Genomic DNA, 18,022 nt, shown 5'->3' with positions numbered 1-18,022 from the left:
AGGTCAGTGTCCCAGTTTCTGTTCTGAGGTCCTGAAGAACCTCTGTTCTAAGTGCTGATGATCCATCATTGGATGGTGCCTTCCTTGTCTGCCATACTTCTGTGCTGTCTTTGGCATTTGTGTTTGGAGTTTAAGATCCCGTATTGTTTTAAGAAATATTTTTTTTCTAGCAGTACAGTATAAGCCAAGAAACATTTTGATTACAGGGTTTTCAAAGCTTTCTGAAATAATGTTGCTCCAGTGACTGGGAAAGCCAGGTAGCCCAGTGGTCAGTACTTGGGAGCTATGTTCAGGAGGCACAGAGTCTTGTTGGCGAGAAGAGCTGTGTCTTTCTCCCAAGAGTTAAGCTGAGTTGATGCATAATAATCCCAAGGAAAGCTGTGTCTAGTCAGCTGAAGCATACAGGGAAGCCTCTAGGTTCTTTTTCTTTTTGTTTTCTAAAGATTTGTTTTTAATTTTTGTATATGTCTAGTGCCCACAGAAATCAGAGGGAGCACCGATCCCCGGAGCTGGAGTTAAGGCAGTTGTGAGCTGCCATGTGGGTCCTTTGCAAGAGCAGCCAGTTGTCTTAACCTCTGAGCCATTCCTCCAGCACTATCTCTCTATTCTTTTTTTCTTGGGGGGGGGGTGGTTCAAGACAGGGTTTCTCTGTGTAGCCCTGGCTGTCCTGGAACTCACTTTGTAGACCAGGCTGGCCTCAAACTCAGAAATCCTCCTGCCTCTGCCTCCCAAGTGCTGGGATTAAAGGCATGTGCTCATCTTTCTATTCTTGAGATCCTTACTATACACACACAGATGTAGAAGATGGACTGGTTAGGAAGAAGGGAGCACTTAGGGAGGATGGTGAGGGGAGAGCACCGGGCATCCTTACCATCCCTGTGCAGGACAAGCAGAACCGAGACATGGAGAGGAGATTTCTGGTATGAAGATATGAAGCAGAGTAGCAGGATTTGCCTGTACTGATAGTCACACAGTGGGGTGCACCCCGAGCCCCTTTATCATAATTCAGTTCTTATCAAGCACTGAGAAATCACAATAGAAAAAGATTTTGTCCGTCTGTACGTGGTGGTGAGTGTGAACCCAGCACTAGGGTGGCTGAGGCAGGAGGATCACAAGTTTAACGCTTTGGGTTTATTCTCACTCAGAATAAAGACAGAAAAAATTGAAAGAAGTTTTGAGTACCACTTGAATGGAGGGAGCTGTGCGATCGATCACCCTTTACCTGGTGGTGGCTTCATCACAGCATCCTGTGTCACTGAGAGTGGGCTCTCCCCGAAGCATATGAACACTGTGTACAAACACTGAGAGGCACTGTATTCCTAAATGTCAGTTGACTATCCTGTGCCAGACTGGATCATGTGTTATTTATCAGTTTCCAGTAGATTGAAGAGGTAAAACAAAGCTTTATTGTAATCTAGATAATCACTAAAGAGATCGAAGCAAATGAATGGAAGAAGAAATACGAAGAGACCCGAGAAGAAGTTCTGGAGATGAGGTTAGACTAGTGCGGGGGTGGGGCTTGGGGATGAGGTTAGACTGGTGCTGATAACAAAACAAGTTTTATATTACAGCTATAATAAATTTCTTTTTTTTTTCTTACTTAGGAAAATTGTGGCAGAATATGAAAAGACCATTGCCCAAATGATTGGTAAGGAGGAGGTGGTATTTTGTTTTGTTTGTTTGTTTGTTTTTGTGGTTGTTATTTTTTGAGCATTAGCCATGAGTCTGCTCAGAGTGCTGTAACAATAGACAAACACTTGTTTCTTACCATTTTGAAGTCTGTGTCCTGGCAGATTCTGTGCCTGCAAGGTGCCTCCTGCACCATTCCTGGAGGAGAGAGCTAGCTGTCTAGAGTCTTACTTTCCTCACTTGCTTTTAGAGATATTTGATTTACTTTTAACTCTGTACCTGCATGAGATTCTTTGAGCCAGGTGCCATAGAACCCACATGAGGACTTGTATGGTGGAGAACTAACTGCCTAATGTGTGTAGTAGGAGCTGCACCTGGGTACTCCACAAAAGCAATGCATGCTCTTCACTTCTCAGCCATCTCTCCAGACCCTCTCTGGCTTGTTAAAAGCGGCACGTCACACTTGTACATATTCTGGGGAGCAGTGGGGTACCTACTGTGGTAATTTGTACATGAAGACAGTGGCCAGTGGTTAAGCTATTACATACAGCCAGCCTTTGCATTTCCTTAAACATTTGTCATTTCAAGCCCCACTCTCTGGAGGCAGAGACAGGGGGATCTCTGTGAGTACAAAGCCAGTCTGGTCTACATAACAAGTTCCAGGCTAGCTAAGGCTACATAGAGAAACCTGTCTTTAGAAAAAAAAGAAAAGAAAAGAAAAGAAAAGAAAAAGGCATTTGTCACTTCTTTGGGAACATTCAAATGTTGTATATTTTGAATCAGCTCCTTTAGCTTCCACACACATTGAGGACATTTAATGTTTGTCTTCTGGTACCTGGTTTATTTAATACAGCCTTCTCTGGGCTGGGGTCTCCTTTGTAAGGTCCAGATTCCGTCTGCTTTCATGACTTGTTTCCCATATTAATTTCCTCACCACTGTGACCAGAATCCATGACTGTAAACAACAGAGAAAGGACTTATTTTGACTTGTGGTTTTAGAGAGTTTAATCTATAGTCACTAGGTCCCATATGCTTAGACAGCACATTATGTTAGTGGGAGTGTGTGGTCAAACAGAAAGCAGAGAGAAGCAGGGAGGGGCTGGGCCAAGATAATGCCCTTCAAAGACCTGCTCCAGGGTAGCCCAGAACTCATTATAGCCCGGCCAGCAGTGTTCTTAGCTTAGTATCCCAAGTACTGGCGCTTAGTGAGTCCATAGTGTGTTACCTTTCTGCGAGCTCTAATTTTCTCCCATCAGACCCAGTGACTATTTGCAGAGTAACAGTGACCAGCTCGCCTGTATTGAATGTAAAAACCTCGTTTAATTGCCGTTCGTTTGGCACTTCCCTGAATGTATTCTGATCTCCTAGCAATTAAGTACTGAGTAGCTTTTCCACTGTCCACACCCCTCAGATGCCTTCCCAGCTTTGTCCTTGGCTGTCTGCTCTGTGAGGGTCCCATCCTGTTCTTTCTGGGTATCTGCTCCATAGGAGGCCACTCTGAGAACTGCAGCTGTTGTCCCCACCTCCCACACCCTGCTTGCTTCTCCATCCCTTGCCACTGTGTATATCCTCTCACTAGAATGTGTGTTCTCAAGAGTGGGGACACCTCGGCCATGCCAGGCACACTTGAGTCGGTGTTGACACTGTCCCCTCTGACTTGTGATTCCAGAGGACGAGCAGAGGACAAGCATGAGTTCTCAGAAGAGTTTCCAGCAGCTGACCATGGAGAAGGAGCAGGCGCTGGCGGACCTGAACTCTGTGGAGAGGTCCCTTTCTGATCTCTTCAGGAGATACGAAAACCTGAAAGGCGTGCTAGAAGGATTCAAGAAGGTAGGCGTCCTTTCCGTCCAAGTCCCCTAGGCAGCAGTATAGCTTCTTGCCACCAGTCAAGCAGTGGTGGCCATCTCTGAGTGCCTCTGCATTGTTGGGCTTGTTGTTTTGATCGTTCACCTTTTGGTGTTAGTGAAAGCAGAAGAGACCTTTTCTTAGTTCACTGAAAAGAAGCCTAAGCCATGCACTACAGAAGAAATGAGGTGGGGTCTTTCACTTGTGTACCGTCAGTCAAAAGTGTTTCAGAATTCTTTTCCTGGCAGGTGTTACACAGGGCCGTCAGGGTCCTGTTCGTGAAAAAGGCTGTATGACTGATGGCTCGGGCTTGTAGCTCTAACATTCAGGAAGCTGAGGCAGAAGGATTGCAAAGCCAAGGCCAGTCTGGGCTGCATAACAAGAAAACCAAAGAAGATGGGTGGATGGATGGATAGATAGATACATAGATAAATTCATAGATAGATAGATAGATACATACATACATACATACAGAGAGATACATAGAGAGATGTATACATATATATATATATACACACACATACATACATAGATACATAGACAGACAGACAGACAGGCAGGATGGATGATGGATGGATGGCCTGGCCAATCATTGAATGCAGGACTGAGAGAGACGCTGCATTAGGAAGGTGAAGTCCGCTGCATCAGTCGATGCACATTAGTGCATGGAGAACCTATGCAGGCTTTCTTCAGTGGGGTTGCATAAGCTGTTGAAATTGCCATGAATTATGAATTAAATACACCCCAATGGAGCAGACTTTCTCTCCAAAAAAAAAAAAAAAAAACCCAAAAAACAAAACAAAACAAAACAAAAAAACCAAAACAAAACAAAACAAAGACAGGAAGAAAAAAATAGGGAAAAAAACCCAACCTTGGGATACATTGTGCAGGAGAAACAAAGAGCCATGCCATCTGTTTTGATCTTTCACATTGGCACAGAATGAAGAAGCCTTGAAAAAGTGTGCTCAGGACTACTTAGCCAGAGTCAAGCAGGAAGAGCAGCGATACCAGGCCCTGAAGGTTCACGCAGAGGAAAAGCTGGACAGGTCAGTGTGCTCCGCTTGCTCACTGCTGCGGGTGGGGGCAGACACTTTGATCTACAAAGTTGCATACTTAGACCTTTTGCCTTCTGTCTCCTTGGTTTACAACCTCGAGGGTTTTGTGGATGTGTGATTTTATTTCTGTGCATGGATAAACCATTACAGAGTATGGTTCTGTGTATGTTCCCTTACCTCTTAACCCTCTGCTCGCCCGTGTTGGTATTCTGTGTCTTTCTTCAGATACACATGCTAACGCCCTTCGTTTATCAATCCATGTTCGTGAGGACCTTCCCCCTGAAGTTTCTTTGTTGGAAGGAATCCATTAAGGCAGCCTCTTTAGTAATTGTGGTTACTAAACTTGTCCTGGTGCAGAAGTGCTTTAGGGAGTAGAGCTGCAGACTGCCCTTTTATGTCTTCATGAGAGTAGATGAGGAACTGGGGACCAGTGAACAGTGGAGTTACAATAGTTAGACATTAGATGTACATCAGCTTACCCCTCCCTAGTGAGCTTTTTCCCTAAAGCTCTGCCAACAGCTCAACGTGTAGGTGATTGTCAATGTACTCGGTGAAAGTGGAGCTTTCTGTGGGGTTAGCAACGAAGCATTTACTCTGTTGGGAGGAGTCTTGCTTTACGTAATCGCAGTAAATTGCATGTGTTTCAGTGGTCGTCTATTTAAACACCTGCTCTATCATAGTTGGTTCTTCTTTGCCCTTCCTGTTGTAAATTAGAGTGTCACATATGAGGGGCACTGGCTTTCATTGCAAATTGTAATTCATTTTTCCAACTTAATGTGTGTGTGTGTGTGTGTGTGTGTGTGTGTGTGTGTGTGTGTGTTGGTCTGTTGACCCTGTTTATGAAGAAGAGAGTAAATCTTGGTTTTGTTTTTAATGTTGTGGGATTGAACCCAGAGTTGGCACATACTGGACAAAGAGCTCTGCCTTAGTGCTCTCTCCTCAGCTTTGCAGTGTGCTGGGATGTGCAGGAAGATGATTTACTTCAGGGTTTTTGAGTCAGGGTCTACCCCTATAGTTCAGGTGGACCTTGAACTTGCCTCGGCCTCCTGAGTGCTAAACTTAATGGCATGTGACACCATATATTCAAAGATGACAAGAGTCACTTTGTTTGCAGTTTCTGGATTCCCTATGACAGTGTTCCAGGTAGAGGGAATTTTCTTCCCATTTCCCTCCAACACTCTTAGGACTTTCAGGCCTGAAGTCCAGTAATACATTTTGGAATTTACCCGAGAATGGTGTTTATGGTTTTTTGAGACAGGGTTTCTCTGTGTAGCCCTGGCTGTCCTGGAACTCATTCTGTAGACCAGGCTGGCTTCAGAAATCAACCTGTCACTGCCTCCCATGTGCTGGGATTAAAACAAGCTCTTTTTAAAAGATGAAATCTCACTGTGTACTCCTGACTTGCCTGGAACTCCCCTCAAACTCAGAGATCCCCCTGCCTCTGCTGGGACCAAGGGACAAGTGCCATGACCGTCAGCTTCCACCCTAGTTTCTAACTACAAAGTAGTACAGTTGGTGCATTCTGTGGTCCATATTCTAGCTTCAAAAATATCTCTCCTCTACACTCTCTTATGACCTCATTAAGGATTTCGTTGTTGTGTGTCCTTCTGTTGTGTTTGTGCTTTACAAGCTACAAAGATGGTATCTTCTTATTGTTGTTGCTTTGAGATATACATCAAAATAGCCTACACATTTTCCTTGTCATGTAATGGCATATTAGAACCATTTTCCATGTCAGAACACACAGCTCGGTCTAATTCCATTATTAGACTGTAGGATCTTTTTAGAAAACATTTCATTTATTTTTATATCATGCGTGTGAGTATTTTGTCTGCATGTATGTCTGCATCACCTGCATGCGTGATGCCCATGGAGGCCAGAAGAGGGTGAGCCCCCATGTGGAGCCTGGGTCCTTTGTCAGAGCAGCCAGTGCTCTTAAACATTGAGCCAACTCAGGCTGCGACCGCGTTTCTTTACTGATGAGCATTTAGACTGGCTCAGACTCTCCATGTTGACAGCAGCCACATTAGCAGGTTATTTCTGTGCAGAGTTAGCTAAAGATGGAATTGCTGTGTCCTAAGATATGTATATTTTGGGTTTTCTTCATTCCCACTCTGTGTTTCCCCTCTGTCCCCGTTTTGTCGTGGTTCTGTTGTTCTTTGAGTTCTTAGGACAAGACCATACTGTACTTTTGACCACGCACAGCTCAGCGATAGGCCACCCACTCAGCAGGCACAAGAGCATGGCTTCAGTCATCTTCCCCTCCCCCCTCCCCGCCCTACACATATCACGCCACCCAAACTGCTTAGCACATTAATTTTTACGTCTCCTTGCTGGTGAGGTTGTGGCAGTTCTGTGGATTAGCCAGATGTTTATTAAGTGACCTGCCTCCTCTCTGATCTCACTGATAAAGACACTTCTGAGGTCAGTAACTCACAGACATCGGTAGGGCAACAGTTGACAGTGGGAAAACCTGGGATTATGCCCCAAAGAGCCTGTCACTCTAATACAAAGGTCAGACTGCCACGGGCAGGTGCTTTGCTGTAGAGTGGCCTTCAATGCACCGTTTACATGGAAAGGAAGTCTGTTGGACGACTCCTTTAAAAACTAGGATTGTTATGAAATTACCTAATTCATTTTCCGCATGAAACACAAAACTTGAAGAATATTGATTTCTGCCGCCAGGATGTCCCATGGAAAAGTGCTTAGTGGTTTCATATAAATTGCATTTTGTAGGTCACTGATTCCTGGTTTTCCTCTGATCATGCAGTCAGTTCATTTGAGTCTGTGTAGAAATAAATTTATTTATTTATTTATTTTAATATATGCATGCTCTGCCTGCACGCCAGAAGAGAGCATCAGCTCCCATTATAGATGGTTGTGAGCCACCATGTGGTTGCTCGGGACCTCTGGAAGAGCAGCCAGTGCTCTTCTTAACCACTGAGTCATCTCTCCAGCCCCGAGTCTATGTTTTGTGAAAGTCAGCAGTTGGTATCCCGTCTTCCTGCCTCTTTGTCTGTCCCTGGTCGCTAATCTGTGCCCTTTTTTATCTCTTCTCCCAAACGAACCCAAAACACCATCACAGAGCCAACGAGGAGATTGCTCAGGTTCGTTCCAAGGCGAAGGCTGAGAGTGCCGCTCTCCATGCCGGACTCCGGAAGGAGCAGATGAAGGTGGAGTCCTTGGAGAGGGCCCTTCAGCAGAAGGTATGGAGGGGTCTGTCATGGAGGGGCTCCTGTCGCTGACATAGGGACATCTGGCTGCCCTTCTCCGCTCTGGCTCCTGTCAGTCCTTGGTAGACCTAGCTTGTCATAGACCTGGAGCAAGGAAGGTGGCTTTGATCTTTTTACTCAGTTGCTGCAAGCTGGCTCCCTTATGAAGTGATTCTGGGGACACACATCACATTATTAACCAAGAGTAGCAGGAGTCCTCAGCCACTGCTAGGTTTCAGAAGGCAACCTCAGAGTTTTAGCCAGGAGTCCAGGGGCTTGGACATGTGGTCTGGGTCCCACAGCTGCCTTTCATTCTCGCTGTGTGCTTTTGCGCAGCAAGCAAAGCACCTTTCCTTTCACTGCTGTGGTCCCTCAGCTTTCAGAGCAGAGCTGCCTTCCAGGGACATGAGGCCATGCCTAGAGACTAATTTGGCGGTTGTAACTGGGAGATGCTAGGAGCCTCTAAGTGGGTAGAGGCCAGAAACACTGCCAGGCCATCCTATCGAGGACGGGACAGCCCAAATCAAATCAGAGCCCAACATAATTGATGCTGATAAGCAGAGATAATGTCAGCAGGCTCAAGCCTGGCTGCTCGACATCAGACATGCCAGCGAACCAGGCAACTAAGAGCATTTCATGTGGAAGGCAGCATGAGAAGGCTCTGGCCCAGACTGTGTTGGGAGAGCTTTCTGGAGGCAGGTGCTAAGTGTCCCAGACTGACGCCTGCCTCTCACACCTGCCCCTCATGTACTGGGCTTAATGGTGCGCATTCACTCTTAACCTCCCATCCCAAGATGCTTTTCAGTTCTGAGTCTTACTTCCTCAGGATATTTGTGACAACACTCACCCTGGGTGAAGGACGAGCAGCCGCTCCGAGGTCCTCTCGCTGACCCCACGCTGTCACGGAGGTTCTGTGACACCAGTTGTGTTTCCCTCTGATCAGCAGTTTTCAGGGTGTGACCTGCTGTGTTGCCTGTGTGCATTCATACAGTGATACCCTGAGTTACAGCTTGTGTCTGGTAGCCCTGAGTCAGACTCTGGAATCCCAATCCCTGAAGCTGCTGGCAGATTAAGTGAAACTTGTGTTTTAGCAAGTGACCCTCACACAACCAGAGAACCTGGGACCTAAGGTTTACGGGCAAGGTTCAAGAGAATTGGTGGCTCTTCTACCCTCAGCTAAGTTTTAGCATAGTACTGTGTGAACACAGGCATTCTTTGATGGGTGGGTGGCATTGGCTTTCTTTTCTATAAAGACTGTGGTACAGAGAAGTGGAGAGCCAGTCGGATGCCACAGAGGGTCTGGCCTCTGGCTTCTCCTCTCAGAACGCAAGTAGAATCATCATCTTCTGTCTTCCAGAATCAAGAGATTGAGGAGCTGACAAAAATCTGTGACGAGTTGATCGCAAAGCTGGGAAAGACCGACTGAGAGCTGTCCCGTGAGCTGTGCAGATCTGAGTCTGGCTGCTTCTGTCGTGACCACATTATCTTGCCTTATCCAGAAATAATCACCCCGATCCCCTCTTTGCAGAGAAAAGTAACTGTTTCAAAGCACATGCCTGCTGCTGCCATTGTCCCTGCTTCGCCGTTGCGCTGCTGCCGCTGCTGCGGCCTGGCTGGTGGAGAGGGAGTCACGAGACGGCTCTGCCCTGCGACCTGGCTGCCAGCTTCCCTTAGAGCAGGCTGCTGGGTCTGGCTTGGGCTTCTACAGCTTGAGTTCATCTAGCCGTCCTTGTCGTTTTTGCTTTTCCCAAGTTTGTGACATTTCTAATTTTGTGGCAACTGTGTGGGTTTATCTTCCCAGCTCCTGTTTGATGTTTTTATGACCTAGTTAATGTTTGAAATTTTCAGTATCAGCAGTTTTACTGAAGACGTCTGAGCCATCGTCACTAACACTTTGTCGATGGGGCTCCAAACTCCCTTTTAGTTACAGACCGACTCATGCATGTGTTCTCTACATTCTGCCGCTTTTCCCCTGAGGCATATCCAGATAAGACCCTTTAGGGAGGAGCGTAGTTACAGAAAGAAATGTAGGCTCTTATTTTGAAACAGAGCCCTAGGTCTAAAAGCCAGCTTCAGACTTGGTAGGGGCTGGGAACCTAGCTCTACTGGGGAGTGCTTCCGGTACACAGAGCCCTGGGTTTGGCCCCCAGAACTACAAACACTGGATAGTGCATGCCTGTAATCTCAACACTCCAGAGGTGGAGGCAGGATTAATTACCATAACTCCAAGGTCACCCTCAACTACATAGCTTCTTGGAGGCCAGGCTGGACTATGTGAGGCCTTGCTTCAAACAAGGAGTGAGTGGAAGCATGGGGTATCCCAGCTAGTGGGAGGTGGGACAGGAAGATCACTTGAGCCCAGAGTTTAAGGACAGCAGTGCACTAGGCAAACAGTCCTTTTCTTAGAAACCAAACACCCAAACCAAACCTTTAGTCAGGGTGGAGAGGCTGAGGATACGAGGGCCAGGGGACATAGGTTTCATGTCTAAGGAAGATTTGCTGTGCTGTCTGCTCCCCTGGTATTTGGATACCCCAGGACCTCAGCATGGTCCCCTATGCTCATACCAAAAGCAGCATCTCGTGACCAGCAGCGTGGGCCTCCCTCAGAGCTGGCCTTGGATGCNTGCNTCCACCCCGGGNCNGATGAGTCTCTAAAGCAAAGTCAACTTCCGTTATTTATTTGAAACGCATACCAATGGGATGTGGGAAAGGTTTAGTTGATCTTGTTAAAAGATGGCAGCCTAGGTTTTCCCTGTTTAAAGGCACAGCACCCTTTTAGAGACTTGAAAATAACAGCAACAGCTTTCATCCTGGAGATGGGCTTTAAACAGAATGGGCCTTTCGTTCTCCAAACCAGCCCCTGGGAATAGTCTAAACAAAGACTGCTTGAATGCTGGGAAGGGGAGCAAGGGGGAGGTCCACACAGACAAAGCAAAATTCTGTGAACTCAGACTGGACTTACCCTGAGGGCATTAACCCCCAAATAGACATTTCCCTCTTTGATGCTAGTGACTTCTTTCCATCTATCTGACAGGCAAAGTCAAGTCTACTCAAGTTTTGATGCTTTTTTTTTTTTTTTTTTGCCTTAATCTTACACCCTGTGTCTTCATGGTAAATGTGCACTATTTAGCACACAGGCATATCCCTCCTTGTAAAACCACTGCATGAGCCGACTTCAGCAATGAATTGTGCCTCATGGAGAACCTCCATAGATCTTAAAAACAGTGTTCCTTTAGCAGTGTGTTGCCATGTGCTGTAACTTTTAGCCCCAGGGAAGTGAGTAATGTCTTTTCAAGCTAGAAATCACATTTTTGTCAATATGCATTTATTATAACCGGTGCTTAGGTTAGGCTCTATTCTGAGGCCTACTGTCTTTTAACATTTTGTACAAAAAAGAAAAAAAAAAACCAACAACCCACAAGCAGACAGAAATTATCTGTGGTTGGAGAAATGGCTTGACAATCATTTGGGCTCTGAATTTTGTCACAGTGGCTTAATGCAAAGCCCATAGCAGTGGACATAGTGTCATGTTCAAGTGTCTTCATGGGTCATAACCAATGTCAGCTTAGCCATCTTCCTGCAAGGGAAGTTAATTTTGCATTTTAAGAAACACCGCAGGAATTTTTGCTACAGTGTTACGGCAGCATCCGTGTGCGCTCATTTTATATTGACTTATTTTCAGTATGAAAAGCTTAAGAGGGTCTCCGTCGGAAATCTCTTGTTCCCTGATTTTTTTTTTTCTTTTAATAGTACTGAGATTGTACCCAGGGTCTTGAACATGCTAAGCAAGTGCTTTATCATGGAACTGTATCTTCCCCTGTCATCTTTTTAAGCATGCATATTTTTAAAGTGTCCTGTGCTGTGCTGTATGTTAGGCATAGGAGAGGAACAGTGGCTGTCCCTCCCTGCCACACTGGCAGACGGGCCTTGAATCACAGGCCCTGCTAAATGAAGCTGCCGTACAGGGGACGTGAACTAGCCCTCTAAGCAGTGCTTGCCAGTGGCCTCTTAGTCATCACCATTACTAGGAAAATGTTCACAACGTCCAGCTTTCGAAGATCCTCCACCAAGAATAAGAATGTAGCTTGCACAACTGGCAAATTAAGAAAATATACTAGGCAGAGTAAAGTCTATTTATTTATTTTGTTTTAATTAAATAAGCCCTAAAAAGCTTTTTAGCACCCTGGAGAGTAAAAAATATAAAGTCGTCTTCAACACACGCTGGGGGCCGAAAGCTGCTTTGTGAGGTGATTAGAAGGGGGACCAGGCCTGGTGGCACCTGCCTATAACCCTAGCACCCTGGAGGCAGAGGCAGGGACTAAAAGTTCAGGCCTCGACTGGGCTATACCGAGGGACCCTTGTTTTCAAAGACTTGAAAGCTGTGTCTGGTGGTAGCGTTTGCCGACCACGTGCCAGGCACTGTTGCCAATCCCCAGCACTCTCGAACAAAATATAAAACACAAGAGAAAGGCTCACAGTGGCTTATGGGATATTAGACGATCTCATTGAGAACTGTTTCTTCAGTTCTGCGTTGCCAAAGTACAGGCAGCTCTTAACCCGTCAGTGTTACAGACGGACCCAGTTTACGGTGGCTCGGATGGAAAGCAGTGCTTGCTCTGTGTGGAGACCAGGAATTCCCCTACACTTCATATTCTCTGAAGCTCTAATGCATCTTCAGGCATCTTGAGAAACAGACCAAATTAGGAAGTCCCGAAGCACAGGGTTGGGAGGCCCGGAGTGGATGGGATGAAATCCCTGATTTCAGGGTTATAGCTTAACGCTAAACTTCCTTTCCAGCCAGTGGCCCTGTTCCCCCTGCAGACATGCCTGTGTACAAAAGCTTGCTCAATCGCTCGCTCGCTCACTGGGCAGCCCTGGGCTGAGCATGGCAGGCCAAAGCCTTCCCTTTCAGCAAAGATGGCACGGGCTAGGAAGGGCCTGCGGCTCACAGGGCACACTGAATTGAAAGTGGCATGGCCCTTCTGAAGCCCCCCTTCCCAATTCCCCGGGGCTCCATTTCAGATGATCTCTCCGCTCAGCTGTTGCTGCTGTCTCTCTGTAGGCCTGTGGCCCTCTAAGCTTGCTCTCAGGTTTTGTTTTTTTTTTTGTTTTGTTTTAAGTCTTCTTGGGAAGAGAGAATATAGATGTTGAAAGAGTAAATGATTTAGGCAAGGAATTTAAAGATGTATATATTATAAAGAATTTTAAAGGTAACAGATTACTATTTACTTACTAATGAACAGGTAAGGTCTGGGAGTCCCAGAACACCAAGCCAAAGGTTGAAGAAATCACCTTTCAAAAAGTTTTAATAATGAATTTATTTCAAAGGAGACTAATGTCCAGGAAAGGTTTGACTGGCCTCCAGATTACGATTATTTTTTTTTTAAGCAATTTAACAGGGCTGGGGTTGTAGCTCAGTTGGTGACACACTTGCTCAGCATGCACAAGTCCCTGGATGTCATCCTCCACCCCCACCCCCCAGTGCTGGGGGAAAAAAACAGAAAAAAAAATGTACTAAGTCCTTCCTGTATGGAGAGAAAAGGGAACCACGTATTGAGCCAGTGCCTCTCCATAGGCTTTCTTCTAGAACAGAGTACAGGCAAGCGCTTGGCACTGCATAAAGACTGCACTTGTCATAGTTTCCATCTGAATGCAGCCCCCTGTCCGTGCTTCTCAGCATGCAGTTAGATTTGGACAAATGAGATTCCTGAGGAATGACTTTCTTAATTGCGCCGTGGTTCCAGCTTTATGTAAACACACACACACACACCCCAGTTATAGTTCTAGTTTGGAGATGCTGCTGCCATGTTGGCCTCAGGTAGTCTGCGTGATGTTTTCACCACTCAGAGGCTGCCAAGTGCGGGGCTGAGGTCTGGCCTGAACCTTCCCTGTATGGCGTCTTCAATACCAACTGTCAGGATGCCACTCTTAGGCCCCTGCCTTCTCATGGTTTCTGAGTAGGCACAGCAAAAGTGCTTCCCACCCTCAGTTAATAGTAACTGATTCTACTATTTGTAATCTTTCAAATGGACACATAGAAATCTGAACTCTGAAACCACATCCAGACCAGATACAGGGCAGTGTGACGGTCACACCCGCAGCCTTGGCTTTGTCCCTTGCAGTCCTTGGGACAGGATTAAGGCACCCTGTTAAGTCTCCAAGGCATCCGTCAGCTTTCCAGTCCTGCTGTTAGCGAGTCTGTGTTTGCCAATACATACCCACAGTACTAACGTGCCAAGTGTTTATTGCACATTTGCTCCCACTGTGTCCCAACAACCCCAGCCCCTCCCCTGCCTCCTCGTGCCCTGGAGTGTGTGAGGAGACCCTGACTGGGGTAAAGGCGGAGGGAGGCACACACTGCCTTGACTCCTGCTGTCAGGACGGTGTTGTGTGGAGCAATCATCCTCATAGATTTTATACACATAGTAATTTCCCTTTTTATATGTCAGGTAAATATTTGTAAAAGTTATACTCACACAAAAGAAATTATTATGATAATTACTAATATATTTTTTCCATGTTTCATTGCCTGAATAAAAACCGTTTACCACTGTTGCATCCCGGGTGTGCTGTCTTCCCTGGCCGTCAGTTGTCTTATCCATGACTGTTTACTGAAGCCTCCGGATTTCTGTCTGAATACAGAAAGCGTGGCATTTCCTTGCTCTCGTTCTCGGGGGCTTCATGCATTTCACTGGGCATGTAACTGAAAACAAAACAAACTCCGGACCTCGGACCTCGGCTGTAGAAACCACCGTGACGGCATCTGTGCCAACACAATTTTTGCTGAGTGCTCTGTGGTCTCACCAAAAGTCAGTCCACCCTGGCGTTTTGTTCAAACCCGCAGAAGCAAAGCTGCTCCAAGCTCTCCAACTTGCGGAAGGGCCCAGGTGAGCTAGAGCTGGGTAGAAAGTAGCTGGTGCTTCATGGGTTTCCTAAGTTAGTCTCGGTAAGGACTTTAAATACACTAGTTGGGTGGGCTCTCCATCTAGGGGTGGGCCAGGCTAAAACTGGAAGAGAAGAGCGGATAGCAGAGGAATCAGGAACTTCCTTCCCTGCTTATTGTGAGGCTCTGCGTGCTTCTCACCAGCCTGTGGTGGTTCTGGTTTTGAGGGCGGTGCAGGGCACTTTGTCCTTCTCACCAGTGTGTTCTGGCTGTAGAGGAAATGCTAGCTACAACAGGTCTCATTTTCTTAGCATTACTGGGGAGATAAGATGAAAATTTGCCTTCTTAGGTAAACCATCTCGTTTTGTTTTGTCAAAAGTAGGAGCCAGGCGTGGTGGTGGTGCACTCTTTCAATCCCAGCACTTGGGAGTTAGAAGCGGGTGGATCTCTGTGAGTTTGAGCCCAGCCTGGTCTACATACAAAGCTCAAGGACACTCAGGGCTACATAGAGAAACCCTGTCTCAAAGGAAGGCCCCTTTGCCTGATAGAAGTCTTTGGCATGGAAGGTTGAGGCAACAGTTTAGCCTTGGTTGGGGAGAGCACATAGGCCCCTTGTTTAGGTAGAGAATACTAGCAGGGAGCTGAGATTCTTGAGTTCCCAAGAATTTCTTTTAGAAGCATCCATTGCCTATGAGACAAGATACTCCTTGCGACCATCCTGGAAGCTATGATACTGCCCCCTGCATGTTGGATTACAAGCTCTATCTAATTTCTCTTAAAAATCACAAACCCCACCTGAGATGTGTGTACTAAAAGCAGACACACCGGAAGCGCATGTTCCCTTTGGCTTACATGGTCCAGAAGCATGAAGTTGCTAGCCCATATTACGGTGACAGAAGAGTCTGGCTTTCGATCCCAGACCCAGTTCCAAGTCTAGGCTAGTTATCATGCTCCGTACTGTCTTAAGTTTTTGCTTATTTTACGTGTGTGAGTGCGTGGTGGTTTCAATAAGAATGACCACCATAGCTGGTCAGCAGTGTCGCACACCTTTAGTCCCAGCACTTAGGAGGCTGAGGCAGGTGGATTTCTGAGTTCAAGGCCAGCCTGGTCTACAGAGAGTTCCAGGACAGTCAGGACTACACAGAGAAACCCTGTCTCGGGGTATGGGGGGGGGGGTGGTGGTGGGAAGAATGACCACCATAGGCTCAAAAATTTGAATGCTTAAGTCACCTGGGACTGGAATTATTTGAAAGGATTAGAAGGGTTAAGAGGTGTGGCCCTGTTGAGGAAATGTGTCTCTGGGGGTGGGCTTTGATGTTTCAAAAGGCCCTGCCAAGCTAGGGTCTTTGTGCCTGCAGGTCAGAGCATAAAGCTCTCAGTCAGTGCTGCAGTACCTCTGCCTGCCTGCCTGCCTGCCTGTCACCACCATGCTTCCCTCCATGATAATGGACTGAACCTCTGAAATGCTGAACAAGCCTTCAACTAAATGGCTTCTCTTATAAGAGTTGTCTTGGTCATGGTGTCTCAGCAATAGAACCGTGACTAAGACAGGTTGTTTTGTGTCTGTGTCTGTCTGTCTCATCTGTGTGCCAGGTGCCCCCTGGAAGCCAGAAGAGCGTGTTGGTTACAGGTGCTTGTGAGCCACTGTGTAGGAGCTAGGAGTCCATCTCGGGTCTTCTGGAAGAGAAGAGCAGCCAGCGTGGTCTTAACCACAGAACAGAGTCTCTCCAGCCCCAGCCTGCTGTGCTTTAGATCTTCCTTAGTTTCCTGCCTGACCAAGTCGACTCAGTCCGTCAACAGGTTCTCCAGCGCAGGAGTAAGGATTAAAAAAGCAAAAAGACAATTAGACAGCATTGTAGCACCACCCCAACCAGTTCTGAGGCTGAGGCGGGTTTATTTTTCCCCCAGACTGCTTTTATACCTTTTTAATTCCATGCAGGTAATAAGGCCAGTTCTAGGTTACGGAACAAGCAATATGATAAACACAAGTAGTCAAGGAGCAAGCAAGGCAGTAAACAGAGTCCCCTGATCTCTACCGTGATCACTGTTTCTAAGGGCTTCTCAGGATGACTAAGAGATCTGGGCCTACTTCTCTGTCCTAGCCCAAAGTCAGACTCTTGCCTGAAGCCTACTTCCCTGCTCTAGCCTAAAATTAGATTCTCACCTCAGCTTACTTCCTGGTCATGGCCTAATGTCAGATTCCTGCCTCAATCCCATTTCCTTCTCCTTGGCCAATGTTAGATTCCTGTCCAGCGGCCCCAAAAGCTCTCCACACATACCCAAGTGAAGAGGAAATTAGGGTTATATTCTCCTGAGTTCTCTACCCAGAAGCCAGTGTCATTCCAACCAAGTTTCCTATGGCTCCCAGCAGATGCTGACCGTCTCCCTGAGAGACGCCTAACAGAGTATAACAGTTACACTTCCCACATCTCAGCAGCACTGAGAGGTCTTAAGGCAGAAATGCATCACACATCCTCAGCTGCAAGACTTTGTGTAGAGTTAGGCGTTTTTGTTCTACACGTCAGAAATGGCAGGAAGTCAGTTCTTGTAGGTACAATTAGCATAGACAGAGGCATAGTATTTTGCTAGAGAATTAATATCCAGACAACCCCCCCACACACTGTGATAGCTGATACAGAACACGCCTTCTATTTTGCTGAAGGGCCTTTCCATTTGTCTTGCATGACCAATTTTGAATTCCCCCAGAAGCTGAATTTTTATTTTAATTAAAAAAAAATTATTTGGTTTTTCAAGACAGGGTTTCTCTGGTTAACAGTCCTGGCTATTCCACAACTTGCTCTGTAGGCTAGGCTGGCCTTGAATTCAAAAGACCCACCAGCCCCTGCCCCCTGAGTGTTTGGATTGAAGGTGTGTGCCACCATGCCCAGCCTTAAAGTAACCAATTTTCAACCAAAGGTATCTGTTTCCCTTGGGGCATCAGCTTCGGTGCAGACATGCACAATGGCCACTAGGGGGCTTCACTCCCAAAGGCTTCCGTACTGTTTTTCAAACTGCAGCTCAAAACTCGGCTTATGGAGGCTATGAATGAAAAGCTAACAGGGGCTGCGGTGAGTATTTGGTGTGCAAGCAGATCTGGAGGATATGCGCTGTCCACAGCTTGTATCAATCACACGTGGATTTGTGTATTGCTGCAGTTAAGGTTTGTTTTTTTTTTTTTAATTGTGTGCTTCTGTGTGCTTCTGTGTATGTGTGCTCTTGTGCCTCTGTGTGTGTGTGTGTGTGTGTGTGTGTGTGTATTATATGAATGCCTGGTGCACAGGGAGGGCAGAAGCGGACATTGGATCCTCTGGAACTGAAGTTATTGATGGTTGTGAGTCACCATGTGGAACCCAGGATCCAAGCAGGTCCTTTGCAAGAGCAGCAAGTGCTTTTAACCA

General features: G+C 46.5%; 1 protein-coding gene across 9 annotated transcripts in view; it reads left to right on the top strand.

The window, feature by feature from the left end:
• Window positions 1-13,239, top strand: part of Tacc1 (transforming acidic coiled-coil containing protein 1) — a 103,408-nt gene extending 90,169 nt beyond the window's left edge. For all 9 annotated transcript variants that reach the window (XM_029480314.1, XM_029480313.1, XM_029480316.1 and 6 more), the window contains 6 exons: window positions 1,419-1,495; window positions 1,605-1,648; window positions 3,299-3,459; window positions 4,414-4,520; window positions 7,615-7,735; window positions 9,099-13,239. In XM_029480314.1, coding sequence (XP_029336174.1) covers window positions 1,419-1,495; window positions 1,605-1,648; window positions 3,299-3,459; window positions 4,414-4,520; window positions 7,615-7,735; window positions 9,099-9,167 — 579 coding nt within the window. In that variant the 3' untranslated portion in view covers window positions 9,168-13,239. The remainder of the gene's footprint in view (window positions 1-1,418; window positions 1,496-1,604; window positions 1,649-3,298; window positions 3,460-4,413; window positions 4,521-7,614; window positions 7,736-9,098) is intronic.
• Window positions 13,240-18,022: the final 4,783 nt, after the last annotated feature.

Source organism: Mus caroli, chromosome 8 (assembly GCF_900094665.2).
Source record: "Mus caroli chromosome 8, CAROLI_EIJ_v1.1, whole genome shotgun sequence".
NCBI classification, from domain to species: Eukaryota; Metazoa; Chordata; class Mammalia; order Rodentia; family Muridae; genus Mus; species Mus caroli.
This window is presented reverse-complemented; position numbering and strand designations above follow the sequence as displayed.